The sequence below is a fragment of the Halyomorpha halys genome, unplaced genomic scaffold (assembly GCF_000696795.3).
Source record: "Halyomorpha halys isolate HHAL.00 unplaced genomic scaffold, Hhal_1.1 Scaffold161.1, whole genome shotgun sequence".
Taxonomy (NCBI): domain Eukaryota; kingdom Metazoa; phylum Arthropoda; class Insecta; order Hemiptera; family Pentatomidae; genus Halyomorpha; species Halyomorpha halys.
The window spans coordinates 635,589-651,796 of record NW_027105190.1 but is presented as its reverse complement, the minus strand read 5'-3'; the positions used below and the strand labels follow the sequence as shown (position 1 = coordinate 651,796).

The 16,208-nt window shown below is 29.1% G+C and overlaps 1 protein-coding gene across 6 annotated transcripts in view; it reads right to left on the bottom strand.

The window, feature by feature from the left end:
- Window positions 1–16,208, bottom strand: part of LOC106678806 (uncharacterized) — a 286,482-nt gene that overhangs the window by 4,048 nt on the left and 266,226 nt on the right. For 5 of the 6 annotated variants that reach the window (XM_067049279.1, XM_067049281.1, XM_014417565.2 and 2 more), the window contains 9 exons: window positions 14,030–14,207; window positions 12,046–12,269; window positions 8,635–8,872; window positions 8,159–8,350; window positions 7,433–7,636; window positions 6,143–6,285; window positions 3,661–5,871; window positions 1,308–1,941; window positions 484–660 (listed from right to left, as the gene is read on the bottom strand). In XM_067049279.1, the coding sequence (XP_066905380.1) occupies window positions 484–660; window positions 1,308–1,941; window positions 3,661–5,871; window positions 6,143–6,285; window positions 7,433–7,636; window positions 8,159–8,350; window positions 8,635–8,872; window positions 12,046–12,269; window positions 14,030–14,207 (4,201 nt within the window). The remainder of the gene's footprint in view (window positions 1–483; window positions 661–1,307; window positions 1,942–3,660; window positions 5,872–6,142; window positions 6,286–7,432; window positions 7,637–8,158; window positions 8,351–8,634; window positions 8,873–12,045; window positions 12,270–14,029; window positions 14,208–16,208) is intronic. The other variant, XM_067049285.1, reaches the window with a different exon arrangement.

Sequence of the window (16,208 nt, the reverse complement as noted above, 5' to 3'; positions counted from 1 at the left end):
TTATAGTTTTCTTTTTTAATACGGAAAGAGTAATGTGATTAAGTAAATAATACCTAAAATATAGTTAATGATACCTATAATTAATAAAAATATAATATTTAATCAGACATTAATAATAGATTTAATTGGATTAAACTAAATATTCATTTACATAAATAAACATACCATACTATCACAAAAATAAACCTGGTTTACAATTTTTATAAGAAATAAAAGAATTTATTTATTAAAGAAAAAAGTTCTAAAAACGGCTATCAACAGTTGAAGAAATTCAGTTATAATTCAAAATTTATGTACTTTATTGTTATTCAAATTAATTTTATCATGGAAATATCAAGTTCAATAAAACAAAAATCCCTCTTATATGACTAAATTAAAATGATTGAGACTATTTTCGACATTTTATATTACAGACGATTCATTTATAAAAATATTTTAAAATCCAACACCAAATTTTTATATATATAAAAAAAAAATCCATACCATGTTCAGCCACCCGAGACTCCTCCCTGTAAACTTCAGGTTCTTTTTGCTCTTTTTGCTTCAAAATAGGCCCAGACTTTCCATTAAGCTTGACTTCACTGACTACATCTGACACAAACTGTTGTGCTTTTGATTTGAACGTGGATCCCATTTCACTAAACTGTTTGCTTGCAATGGCTATAAAACATGAGAAAAAAACCAAAGTGAAAGATTTTTCTGGGAGATTAAATATTTAGAATAATTAAATATATGTATATAAAAGATAGATTTATCCCCAAAATATTGATTAACCCTCAATGTATATCAAGGTTTGTCAAATGTAATTGGAAAGTGTTTATGAAACCTACACAGAGGGTTGGAGGAGATTAACCCTTAAATAGGTCACTAAAAAGAATAACTTAACTTATACTTTAACAGCAGTATGTGTTCCTAACCTCCATATAGAGAGGCACAAATAAGGTGAGATAAAAAAGGAGATTTATACTTAGGTCACTTATTGACACATATACATGATTTATATGGAACAAGATAATATTAAGTTTTAATGGTATTAAGTCATAACAGAAGAAGTTATGGTACATAATTAAATTTATCATGAATATTTTTGAGGTATAACAAGTTTATGCAATATTCCATTCCAAGTAAGATTACAACCTGTCTAAGTTGTCTTAAGAACAAAAAACTTATATAAAGAAATACCATCCAGTTGGGATTATACTTAGAATATTAAAAGTAATGTTCTAATTTTAAAAATAAATTAATAATATTTGAATTGAAACCCTATTTTTTACTTAACTACCCGTTTAGTTTAAAATAAATCTTACTAGTTGCTGATGGAGGTGCATAGTCAAATTGAGGAGGTTCTCCTGGTCGCAAGTCTATCATACTCTGGGAAGCTTTTTCTCCAAACCTTCGTCTCATCTCCTCTACCCGTTGTAACCTCTTAGCTTCACTACTAACATCACTCCATTTCGCATCTCCTTTAGGGACAAATTTTGTAGGTAAACTTGTCTGCCTATCAGTTTGTTTTTGCTGAGATCTTTCTATACCACTAAGAACTCTAGTGGTTTGTTTTACTGTAACAAACTTCTTAGATGTACCCGTTGTTTCAGCATATTTCATAGTATTTGAGGTCTCTACACCTATAGGTGGAGCGAATCCTAACTCTGGAGGAGACCCAGGTTTAAGCTCTATGGGCTGAGGCCTAAACAACTGTTCCTGGACACCGGTAGTCTTACTAGAGTCAGGAGGATGTACTGGTCTGAAGCTGACCCCTTCACTAGGCCTCCATGATGTTTTGATTCTCGTTTCATAATCACTTTCATAGTCACTTTCTTTAAATTCGCTTTTGATAAACTTTGAAGGGCTTGCAGGCAAAGGTGCAGTTACTTTAGGAAATGTTCCAATGACTGGATTGAAAGGAAATGTTTCATGCCTTTCAGATTTTTCTGTTACTTCCTAAAAAATCAAAAAACATAATTATAAATAAATTTATATGAAGTGAAAAAATGAATAAATAAATATATGGCTTATTATTAATCAAATCTGATGCATCAACAGTCTAAAATTATGTTTAACCTAAAATATATATTTTAATCTCGCATGAAAGCTTAGAATTTCTAGTATTCAAAACAAAAATGTTATCACAGCTATTGATATAAAATTTATTAGATATATTTTTTTATTTTAAAAGTTCATATAAGAAATTTTGAATACATACCAAACTTTATATTTTTTAGATCTAAATTTCAGCAAATATTAAATAAGAAAAATTGCAAAATCAAAATATAATATTCATAAAATACAATAAAATGCTATGAAATCGCACATTGTTTTGATGTGCTAATAAACAACATAGTGGGCAGAAATGAAGGACCAGAGGGATAGGACTCATTGAAATAACACATAATAAAAAATGCTATAATTTATTTATAGCTTAATGATTTTCTGAAATAAAACGAGAAGTAAAGAAAACAAACAAAGGATGAAAAAATTGCAATATGTAGTTAATAAAAACTGAAACTAGAACTAGACATAAAAATGGTGTTAGAAAAAAGTTTAACTGTAACAGAATGTTAAATATTATATTTTATTAAAATTAAATAAACAAGAATAATATTAATTTTGCTAATGTTCAAATCACATGTAAAATATAAGGGAATAATTATTTATCATTTACTTATGAAACATGTATTATGTTATTGATTTGAATTATATATTATTTTTCATTATAACAATAATTTATAATACATATATCAATATAGGGATTGCGGTAGCCATGAGGTAAAGCACGTGGCTACTAACTCCAAGGACCCGAGTTCGAATTCGGCTGGGCAGAAAATTGTTTTCTGTTATACAGTCGCCGTGAGTCAACTCCTGTGGGTTCTGGAGCCCTCCTGGGGTCCATCCAGCCTCTTAAATTGGTACCCTTAATTGGGTAAAAATCTGGCAGTCAAACATGATTCTAACCAAATCACCTCCTTGCACAACCGATGGTTTAGTAACAGTATTTCTTTACAAAGTACTGAACCCCTGACCCTTCATGGGTTGTAGTGGTACAGATTTTAATTTTTAATATATCAATATAGCAAAAGCTAATTGGACTGACAGACAATTATGTCAAGCCCTCCTGTTTCATAATTTATAAAGCATATATCATATTATAAGTATTCATTATATTTATAAAAAAAAAAATGTATATTATGTTCATTCATTCACAAAATCCAATTATCATTTTGATACTATCACGTGTAACAGTCATATTAAAACAACCTGTTATTCAATCCAAATAAACTTAAAGAAACTAATAATCTTTGTATTTTAGTATTGATAAGTACTCCGTAATATTTATTTGTTTTCAATATCAGCAAAACCATAATCAAAAGCAAAGAACAAACATACAACTTTTAATGGTTATATTAATTAATTTAAAATCAAAGTTTCTATAGTTACTAAGTACATTATTAGTTAAAAAATCATTGACTTTCAGGTTATGAAATTTCCAGTAAGCTGAAGAGTTTTTAATAATTAATTAAAGAGTCCAATTAATAATTTGTCCAAACCAAACAGAAATTTTTATGATGAAGGAAGCAAAAATATGTTAAACACCAGGATTAGGTAAAATCAAACTAAATTTGTTAATATAATAACAGACACAGGCACGCAAACACCACAAACCTTCTTTTCGATTTTTTTCTCTTGCTTCATAATAACTTTTTCTTGTTTCGATTGTATAATTTTTTCTGATTTAGTGTGATGAGATTTTTTAAAAATCCTTCTTGGCTCATCAGTATCAGCCATATAACCACTATCCTGGGGGGTGCGTTTACCATCTTTGGTGGACTGGATGGGCAAGGAAGTGGGCAGGCTGACAGGAGCAGGTTGCGCAGAGTGTGGCCTAGGAGGCTGGGTAGTTGCTAGGGGAGGTTTCACTTTTCTGTATGTAGGCTCTTCAGTATCTGAATCCCAGGGGGTCCAACGAGCTTTGATTTTTGTACCTTCTAAATCACTTTCATAATCACTCTCAAAGTTCTTTTTGACAAATTTAGATGGCCTTGGCATAGTAGCATACTTATTAAACTTAAAGCTTTTAAACGTAACCTCATCAGTCAAAGAGTTGGATCTCTGATATGACTTCAGTGATTCAACAGAGCTTTCTCTCTTAGGCGGTGGTATTGTTCTGACAGCTCCTACTAGATGCTTTGAAGGTTCTTTCTCTAAGTCCTTTTCAAGGTCCTGCTCTATCTGTTCAACATATGATGTACGCCTCTCTTTAGGCGGAGGTGTAGCAAATCCTATCTCTGGAGGAGGGCCCGGTTCTAAAACAATATCACTAAATCCTTGAGGCATTGAAACAGATCTTATCGGCTTAGTTTCAGCTTTTAATTCCTTAGTTGGTTTTGGAGATTCTTTCTGCAGAGGTAAGTCAGGAGGCCAAAACTTTTTGGCTTCAGAGGGTAACAGAGTTTTCTCAGTCACAACCGCAGATTCTTGACTTGATTGGTACTCACTTGATTTTTTGGATATGATTGTTTCAGATGGAATATTAGTCCTGTGAGTGGTATGAGCTTCAGCAACATAAATAATTTTCTGATCAGATAGTGGTGGAGGTATTACTTTTTTGGGTTGAAACACAGTTGACGGAGATTCTACTGTTGTTTCAATGCTAGATGTTTGGAAACTACTTTTTTTGGATTCAGACACCTTGTGTATAGATTGAGTAGTCTGGTAGCTTTCAGAAGTTTCAGAAACTGTGGTTGGAGGCCAAACGCTTGGCAAATTACTTTCCACATGCTTATGAGACCACAGTTTATCCATAGCCAATCCCTCAACTGAAGGAGGTACTGGTGACTTAGGTCGGTCTAAAGCAGGTTTATGTTCTAGTTTTGTAGTCCACAACTTCTCCATTGCTACTCCTTCTGCAGATGGCTTTGGTGAAGAAGGCCTTAAAGGAACATCAGCTGATGGTCGGAGTAATGGTCCCTTTATAACTTCTTTCTTTTTTTCAAAGCTTTCAAATTTATTAATTTCATTTAATACTTTCTTCTCTTCAAAATTGCTTGTGTTCTTTGTTTCAGCTGAAGAAGGCATGGGAAATATTCTGACAGCTCCAGAAGGTACCTCAACTTCAGAAAGTTGCCTATGAGTTTCTTGTAATTTTTTGGCTTTCTCAACCACTTCTTCCTTAGTTTTAATAGTACTTGGTGCCTTTGGAATATATCCAATCTCAGGTGGCGGCCCTGGTTCAAGATTGAATTGACTCAAATTATCTGAGAAAGCTGTTTCATAAGAAGAAGAACTTTCACTTAAATTTTGAGAAAGAATTGTTAATTCCTGCATTAACTTTGATTCTTCTTTGATCTTAGGAGTCTCTGGTAAAGAAAATGTGGGTAACTTAACAGGTTCAAATGTTTTAGTTAGCTTTGGTTCATGTTTGGGTTCAGGATGCATTCGTTTCTTTTCTTCTTCATTTTCTCTAATTATAGATTTGAAAAAATCTAAAGAGCTTTTTGTTGAAATGGATTCAGTTATTAAATCTTCATTTTTCGATTCTTGTATGTGTGGAGGAACATCTATTAAGGATGCTTCAGTAGTATCCACGAATGGTTTGGGGGGATCTGATGGCTTGGGAATTTGAAAGGATTTTGGAGTTTCAAAAACAGTTGATGGCGGTGGAATTTCAAATATTTTTGTAGGTTCTGTCTTTATATCTTTTTTAATGTCAAGAGATGAATCAAAACTTTCTTCTGATCTTTGTACTTTCATTGAAACATGTTTTTGACTTTGAAAACTTTCTTCAACAACTACTGATTCACCCGGTCGTTTGAATGTAGTTGTATGAGTTTGACCTGGTGTGACAGATTTAAACAAACTTGTGCCTCCTCCACTCTAAATAGGAGAAACAAAATCAAAAGATTCCATTAGGATATGAATCCTTCATTCTAAATTATCTATTGCAATAATAATATTTTAAAAACAAACAAGATACTAACATAAGGTAAAAGATAATATCTTGTATTTTATTTGCCATATTTATACAAAAATTTATTTTACAGTTAAGTTATTGAATTAATGACTCTAAGTAAATAAGTAAAAAAAAATAATGTATATTTTTTGTACGTAAATCAATAAGATGTTTCATGATGTTGGATAAACTTACAATGAGGTCAGAGAAGATTGTTGAGGATGGTGTGGCGTCTAAAAGAGGGGGAGGGTCAATAACAAGAACGTCAGCAATACTCTTTGCTTCACCTGCACAGTTACTGGCTGTAGCACTGTATTGTCCAGAATGGCTGTGGTCAACTGTTAAGAAAAAGGATATATCAGCAATTTTAATCCTTTTAATATTACAAATATAAAATAAGAATAATTGAAATTAGTTAATGGATGATATTTCCTTCAAGAACAATAGAACTTATAAAGAAGAACAAATGTATCAATGGAATAAATAACCAATTGAAAACTAAGGGCTTGATTGAGATATTTTGGAAAGAAGATATAGAAATATTCTTACTAAAAATTACTTTTTAAAATGGAAACATAAATAAATATTATTGATTTAGAGTGCTACCAATGGGTAGTTTCTCTACACGCCTGTAACACTCCAATTTAACTTAGATCAGATTTACTAAATGTATTATAATGTATAGTTGTAAATAGCAATAAATAAATATTATTGATAAAAGAATTGTACACATATCTCATTATAATGTATATGCATTATGCAATATAAGCCTGTATAATTTTTTTTTTTCCATAAAAGTACACTAACACTTAACTACCGGCTTATCAATCCATGCCAAAAATCTGCTACGTGAAACTGACTTTGAAAATATTCCACTAATCCTAATCTTATATCAGGTGGAATTGCAATCAATCAGGAAAAGATGCTGAGCTCATAACAGAAAATGGCTCATGGACCAAAGCAATATTATATTATATTTATTATACTCACATATTATAAATAATAAAATTGACAAATTTCAGAAACATATATAAAAAAATAAATATTATTTCTGACAAAACTCAGTAAATAGGTGGATTAATCAGCAAAATTTTAGTTCACAATATAGATGGTGCTAGTGGACATGTACGAAGTCTATGAAGTCAGTAGGTGTAGTTGATGTTTTGATAGCTTTCCATTGTAAGAAAGTTGAATCTCATATTTAATCAAATTGAAAAAAAAAATATGAACAAAACTTACAAATAATTTTATTTTAGAGACAATAGCAATGATTTAACGGTTTTTAATTTTGATGTCTTGAAATATGGAGAACATAATTGAAGGATTTTTATAATTGTTTATGACAATAATATAAATTATATAAATTTTGTGACAATGTATAATAGTAATTTTTTAAATTGTTAAATGTAGATAATTATGGCACCTGCCACCAAAACTAAGAATTGCTTATACTTATTTTCAAAGCTAATAACTTGTGATCCATACCTTTATCAACAACCAGAGAATGACAATGGCCCTGAGAAATGGTTCTGTAACCAAGTGTCGCTGCAGTGATTGGTTTGCCATCTTTAGACCAACTGACAGAAGGGTTAGGTGTTCCTGTAACTTCAATTTCCAAAGCTAATCTCTCACCTACAACAGGAGTCTTAGCCTGTAGCCTCCGACCCAGAACTGGAGGAAATGAACTCTCTGCAAAGTAAAAAATAAAATTCACTACATTACAAAAAATTATAAAAAGATAAAGAAGTATGTGTAAAATAATCCTAGTGAACAGAATTCATAAACATTTACTTTTTCTTTCAGAATTATTTTAATAAGCATTGTCTAGAATTTGTTAGAAATTCTTCAGATGTGCTCTAAGTTTCAAAATTGAACTGTTTTAATTTGTCAAATATAATTGATGACTGTTTTATGAATAAATAAAATACTTGTGACTTTTAGTGATCATCAATCACAGAAAGAAAGACTCTGCAGACTACAGGACAGATTATTAAAATTCAGTTTAACCTGATATTTTATGAATTAACATTAGCTTCCATTTCCCATTTTAGCTGAATATTCAAAATCCAATGAATTTTAAGAGAGCCAAGACAAGTTGTTACAATTAAACACACATTTGAATATCTACTGAATAAAATGAAGGGTTAAATTTATTCCTGATAATGTACAAAAAAAAGTTATGAAAGTAGTTACTAATAATTATTAACATACTTTTGACAACTACATCAGCTGAAGAGGAAGCTGAACCAGCAGTATTAGATGCTGTCAAACTATATCTTCCTCCGTGTTGGGTCGTGGCAGATGATATCCTTAATGTAGCTTTTCCTAATGACCAAGAGGTCTCAGCATCTGAAGGTATTGGGCCATTATTCCTAGTCCAACTGATTTCTGGAGTAGGATGTCCTGATAAAATTTTCATTATAAGTTTTTGTTTAAAGTGTTTTATGGTTAATTGTGACTAATTTTATAAAACAAAAACTTAAATTTCATTTAATCCATTAATGATTTCCAAATTATTATGTGGTAATCATAAACTAAATTAACAAAATAATTTTAATATATAAGTAAATACTAGTTATTTAACTATTGTTTTTCTTTTAAATAGTTTTAATTTTGCTTTCAAAAACTAATTTTTTAATAGGTGCTTAAAAACATTATATCATGAAATAAATATTTATTTGAAGTACCATCAATTACAGCTTCCAGAAAAATGGGTCTTTCTTGGTCAACAATACATCCATTGAGTGGAGTCATGAAACGTGGAGCTATATCTTTTCTCTTACTTATAATAAGCCCGGACGGAGACTTTTCTACATTTGACTTGGAGCTGGACTTTTCAAGCCCTAAACTTTTAAAATAAGATGACTCTCCTTTAGATTCTACTCCATCAATGTTCCTATATTCTGATGTCTGAAGCATTTCGACCTATAGGAAAGAAGTATAATTAAGAAAAGAAAGCATCACTTTAAATATTTCTTAAGACATTCAATTTATAAAAATTAAAAAACTAAATTGTTAATCTTTAATTTTTTTTCTAACTGTTTGAACCAATAGTAGGTCATCGTCAGGGCACGGAAATAATGAGTTAAAAGTAAGTAGTTTTGTACAAAGATAAACTGTTTTATCAAAAATCAAAATATTGACATTTGTTGTAACACTCTTAATTAGTTTATCTTTAATATATATATTTTTTTATTCATAACATTTATAAATACATGCATTTATTTTTTTTAATTTTGATGCCAACTTGATTTCATATATATGTGAGACCCTTATACGTTTGAAGTGAATCTTCTTATAGCCCAGTAAAACGGTACATATTACCTGATATAAAATGAAATAGTTCTGATTTTTTGATGTTGTATGTGATAGGTAGTTAGTCAAAGCTGACAAAATATACATGACTCAAATTTAATAGGAAGTTTGTAAATCAAAAAACACTCCAATAGCAACATTTTTATTGTAATCATGAGTTATATTTATAATAAAAGCATAGTTTAAAACAAATTTTGGTAATATGTAATTAATATTATGCAATGCTGTAATAAATGATAGTTGTATTGATTTTAGAAAAAAATTATTTTGTTTTCTTTAAATTTTTTAGATCGACCAAGTTATTCCTCTGGATTGCTCTGGCTGGGAATGAATCCCTTATTATTTAACAATTCTTCATTTGAACAGTTTTCTTCTTTGGGCAGGTCAAACTCATCATCAGGTCATTATTCAATAGGTGGTATCGTCAAGGCCTCCCGCAATCAGATCCCTCAGTCATTTTAGTTTTGTGCTGCTGCTCTCCAATTTAAAAAAGAATGTTTGCTTGTTTTCAAACATTGTTTATTTGATTCACTTCTAGCTGCAGAAATGGTTTGGAGTGGAGAATATCCCCCTCGATTGAGGATTGGATGCTCAGCACTTATACTCTTATTCCACAATTCATGATAAAATAACCAGCTCCTCAACCTATGTTTGAAGATCATTTTTCGCAACTCTAAAAAGAACTGCATCTACCCTTGTGGGTATAGGAAAGCTGGACTGAAATGCTCAACTGTTTGTTGAGGTTGTCAACTCAACTTAACTGTTTGTTCAGGCCATCAACTCAACTGTTTGTTCAGGCTGTCAAGCCAACTCCACTGTTTGTTCAGGCTGTCAAGTCAACTCAACAGTTAGTTATTTATGGCCACTCAAGTGATAAAAAGCCAAACTTTTGCAATGACAGAAGTTCCCCATATACTGATGACCATCAGTGTGATGATAAGTTTAACCTGTCTAAAGAAATGGTTAATGATAAGGGTACTTCCTCACCTAACCATACTACCTAACCATCAATTGTTACTACATTATATAATATTATCAAAAAGATCTTTCCAAACTATGTTTTTATGATAAACATAACTTATGATCATAATAAATATATTACTAACATACTATAAACTTCTAAAATCTGAAACATGTATACCTTATCAGCTTTGGCAAGTTTAAGTATTTTTATAATCTATTTTAAACATACATACAGTTACTTTTGCCAAAAAAAAAGTATTTCATTGTCAAAAACCTCTGAAATTTTCTTATTTTAATAACATTTGGTTTGATTTTGTAGCAAACTTAGTTAATTACAAAGAGTAAATCATCACTTTTACTGTAAAATTAATTCTTGGGATTCAACATTGATGAAAACTGGAAAAATCTTATATTTTATTAGGAAAATTTCAAAATAATCCAGAGGTCTGTTGAGGTAAAAACATTCTTTTCTATACTGCCTCATTTGATGTAAGGCAACCCCCCTTGCCTCAGGATAGCAAATGGAATTTGTATGAGGAAAATCTCCCTTAATTAAAGTAAATAATTTTTTTTTTGTTTTATTTATTGAGATGGAGAAGAGTTATACTTTTCATCATATCCAGGCCGATTTGTTCTACAGAACCTAAAGAAGTTTCACTTCAATATGGGAAAGGTTGACTTGACAACAGTTTAATTGATTGCACTACAATATAATTCTGAAAAATGTTTTATAGTTGTTTAGATAAGATGTTTCTATGAATTGAAAACTTATTAGTTTTAAAGTTACAGGACTAATTAATTCCACAATTACTTTTCTTTCATCTTTTAGATAAAATTTTGTTTAAATTCTTTTTGTATTACAGAAAAAATTGATATAATATTGATTTATTGGAAAATTGATATAATTAAAGAGTTGGAAAATTCAATTTGCATATAAAATGTATAGCTGTAATTAATGCTGAATTGAATAAACTAGAAAATGGAGAAGAGGGAGAGAATTAAACATTTATGGATAATTAGCAAATTTTTTTTAATGTTCTAAAACAGTTTTGTGTGCCAGACCAAACGTTAAAACCAATGAATCATTTAGAAAATTCTATTTTTAAAAATACTTTAAACTAGGACCATTGAGGACGTAAATTTAAGTGCTTTTATTTATTCGAAAATTCAATAAATTTTAAGAATTCATTTTAGAAGTCATGTTATGATTCCTCAGTTATAGTGGGTTTTTTTTTCTGTAGGCTCTAGAAGAGCATTGTAAAAAAAGTATTACTGTATATGAATTTTTATTCCGTGTTAAAAAAAAAAAAGGTTTTACCGCAGTGAAAGATAGTTTGACTACTAAAATAATTTTGAAAATTTTGAAGAACTATAAATGACTCGTGTCCAGGTTAAAAGAGAAGTATATAACTATAACTGTAATTAATGCAGCTGTCTAACATTAAAAATATTTTAAACACATAATTCAAATAAATTTAAAAATAGACTGATACCATCTTTGAAATCAAGAAAATTATTTTTAAAATATTTAATTTCTCATCTTTTTACATTCTTATAAGAAACAAACAAATGTTATTTATCATAAAATTAAAAATCTATCAAACATAACTACATTTATATTTATAATAAATATTAGATAGTAAAGAAAGTGTTGTGAAACCATCCATATCAGATTTCACTTTCTAATAGGGTGTTTGGCACAGTTCCAAATTATTAATTTTACGAGAAATTTCAATTTTTTTTTTTCCTATATAAAATTTATGTTATTATTCAAGTTGTAATAATGCAGAAATCTTCAATTATCAAAGACTTTAACATACCGATACTGGAGGCTTATCTCCAATTTTCTGGGAAGAAGCTTCAGACTTAGAGGTAAAGCTCTTGATTTCGACATGAGGCTTTGGTCCCCCTGTTGTACTTGAAAAACTACTACTGAAGTGACTAGTTTTACTTGATTCAACAACAACAGATTTCTTTACTTCCAAAACTCCTTCCGATGATAGTTTAGCCATGTCGAATATGTTATCTACAAACTTGCTTCCTTCTATAATATAACAAAAAATTTTTAGTTAATATAATCCTTATATGAACATAAAAGATATATATTATAATTTTGCGTGGTTCAAAGAAAATTAAATAAATACAAATAAACTTCTAAAAACAATCTAATAAATAATACTTTTAATAAAAAATGCATCACTATAGTTATATTTTGTCATATTTATTTTGAAAACTCTGCAAAAAAAATTAAAGAAAATTTCAAAATGTAAAATTACAAGAAAAAAAAATTAATGTTAAATACATTTAACTCTTAAAAAACAATTTGACAATGTTTAATCTATTTTTGAACAGTCAGGACCTAGTTAATACTATTTCTAGCCAAACTATGAAATATAGTTCATTAACCTTTAAATTTTCTTTTTTATTTTTAAATACTTAAACTTATGACATAAATTTTACTAATACATCTTATTTTTTTCTTTACCATACTGACATGATAAAAATATTACAGATGATATGTTATTCATCAATATAGTTAATTACATAATTCTTAATCTTGTGTTATCTGGAAAAAAAGTAATAAAAATGTTTAGACAATAACTTGCATCAATAAAATAGAAATAGTAATCTCGAATTATTGATATGATGACCTTTGAAATAATAGATTCACACTCTGGAAAAGTAGATTCAATAAAAAACACCAATGTTTTGAGATTTTATGGAATTATGTAACATTTTAAAAACATTAATTAACATAAAAAAAAAAATTTTCTATAGAGCAAAGCATAGAACAAAAAAAAAAATACTAAAATCATATACCAAAATTCAAAAGAAAGCTAATTTTCAAAGAAACACAATATTTTATAAATATTTCTGGAGCTTATAATATTCACTCAGGGAATCTTAGAACAGAGGAAAAATTTCAAGTTTATAAAAAAAAAATTTAATTCATGATATATTAAGAGAAAAAAAAAGAGAAGTAAAAGAAATCATAATTATAACATATAACAAGTACCTTAATAAAAATCCGTAGAGTGAATTCTTTAGTCACACAAAGCTATCAACGTTCACTATTTAAGATATTAAAATATTATCTAATTATAAAAAAATAAATAAATGCTTTTCCCATGAGAAGAGTACCGGGGACCCAGCCCCCGGGTTGAAGAAAACTGCTGTGCATTTAATTAGAGACAGTGTTGGAGAGGGAGTGAGGTGCCAATAAAACCTGGCAACATTCCACGGTGAACAATAATACTCCTTTTCAAACATTGCCTATTCCGAATTTATTTGACAATTGAGTAATTACAGATTTTTTTCTATAAATAACCGTTACAACACTAAACTATGGAAACTTGTTATGAGGTTAATGACTTAAGAATGTAAGAAAGGTTAGAAGTTTAAACATAAAAATACAAAACACAAAAAACTTAATTTTAAATACAATTAACTTAAAAGGTGAAAAATCACCTTTGGAATCATCACTTTGATTTAGAAACCCATGTCCAGTACTTCAAATCATTGAATATTTTAAGCAATGGGAAGATATAAAGAGCTTGTTTATTTTATATAAATGTCTTTTATAATATATAATAGTTTAATCTGTTTGAATTGTATTTATTATTTTTTTTTTTTTATTAACCTGCTTTAAAATCGAGTATCTAAATTATTGTAAAATTAGCTCAGGATTCTCCTGGTTTTACCTCACTCATTCATTGATATTAGGGTTTTGAACACTTCAACAATAAAGTAAAATTTAACTTTAGTTGGAACATATTGAAACTGACTAAGCTCAAGTTTACTCACCAACAACAAGAAGATTAGCAGCTAACGATGCTTTCCCCTGAGAGTTTTCAGCTATACATGTCACTTTCCCAGAAAGGGATTTCTTAGCTTCTGGAATAGTTAGAACTTCTCTGAACCCACTAGTTGAAATAAGAAAATCTTTACCTGAAACTGGTTCATCATTGAAGAACCATTTCACCTAAAATTAAAAGATATTTGACACTACCAAGAAATTAACAGTTATAAATACTTTGGCCAAAAGCCTAAAGTTGAGGGTTAAATTTTCATTGATTTATAACCAAATTTTATGAGTACAGTGGGATAAATAACTAGGTTAGCACAATGGTGGAGTGTGGTATGGAGAATTAAAATATTAATGAAAACACCAGTGGCTGCAATGAATATTTTTTATCCAGACAAATATAGGCTACAACAACCTAATTTGGCCTATCATACAAACTATATAATTTAAATTTTTAGATTAAAATGAGGAATGGTAATTAAAAATAAAAAGAAAGAAAATTCAGCATACATAGCTCAATAAATACACTTAAATATCGCTTAATTAACATGAAATTACGTAACAAGTGCCAAAGACATGTTTTAGGCAACTGGCCAAATTAGGTTGCCATAGCTTTTATAGTTTCAGAGAAACATTACTCCTCCAAAAAGTTTTTATAAGTTTAATACTTTTCAGTACAACATTTTATCACTATATAGACTCAGTAGACTTATATTCCAACTTGAAGCTAGCTAAAATGAATTCAAGAATTGTCATTAAAAAAGAAGTATTTCAAAACTTTGAAATGATTAAATTTAATAGATATTTAAAAAAAATCATAATTAATTAAATTTTAGTTTTTACTGATTAAACATTTCCAATAAAATTTTTAAGTAATTTCTGTTTTTTAAAACCAAACTAATATAACAAATAGACGATTATCAGTATGACTTATGCTCATATAAGAAACTCTAAAGTATTTACTTAAGAGCTCTTTATCAGAATTGCTTTACTAAATAATTAACACAGTAAGATTTGGGTATCTAGTATGTATTTGATAAATATATTTAAATGACACTAATTACTTCTTCATAGATACTAGATATTTAATGAATTAAACAAGATATACATAAATTCTCAACAGAAAATAAAAGTATCAACTAACTAACTCTTGGAAATAACTAAAATAAACAGTTAAGATATAAAATAACTCATATTATTATTCATATATATGGTATGTAAATACATAACTGGAATTTGCACATAGATGGCACATACCTGTTTCATATAACACCACTGTTTTTAATAGCAATGGACATGTAAAATTTGAAGCCTAGAAACTACAATTTGAGATTATTGATTTTTTATTACCATTTGAAGAAAAGTGTAGAATCACATTGAATGCTTGTTGAAGCTAACAGGGAACATGCTGCATGTTAACCACATTACTTTGAATGGTTTAACAAATTCAAAATATTTTGAACAAATATGAGTAAAATAACACCAAAATTGTATAAAGACAGTGATTTTTAACTATATTTGGATGAGCACAATGCTCAAATGTACTAGCAAATCATGGATCAATTAAATGTGACACCAGAAGATGTCTCTATAAGTTTGAAAGTCATGGGAAAGATCCAGAAGATGGGAAAATGTAAAATGGGAGAATAGAAAAAAAGACAGCATATGAATTGGAAAATCACTTGTAAATTCTTCTCACCAATTACAGAAATTAAATCTTCATAAAATTGTAACTGTTGATAAGAAATGGATACATTTTAAAAATCCTAAGGGTAAAAGATACATGGTAACTCCAGTTGAACCATCGATATTGACTGCAAGGCCTAATCACTATGGACAGAAACAATTTATGACTTACTAAAACCTGGTTCATTAACACTGTACAATACCAAAAATAAATGATTAATCTGAATTAAGCTTAGAGTGAAAAATGAATGAAATATAAAAAAGGCAACACAAAATGATTTTGTTTTATGATTCTCGTTTCAAAATGCACTATCGCACACAGCAAGACTAGTTAAGGAAACAAAGGCCTTTTGTTGCAAAATACTTTCATATGTAGATTACTAACTAGATTTTTTTTCATCTGATTATTACTTATTTGCATTTATAGGGCATGTCCTTGCTAAATAGTACTTTAGATCTTACAAAAATGGCTTGATGACTAGTTTCTCTCAA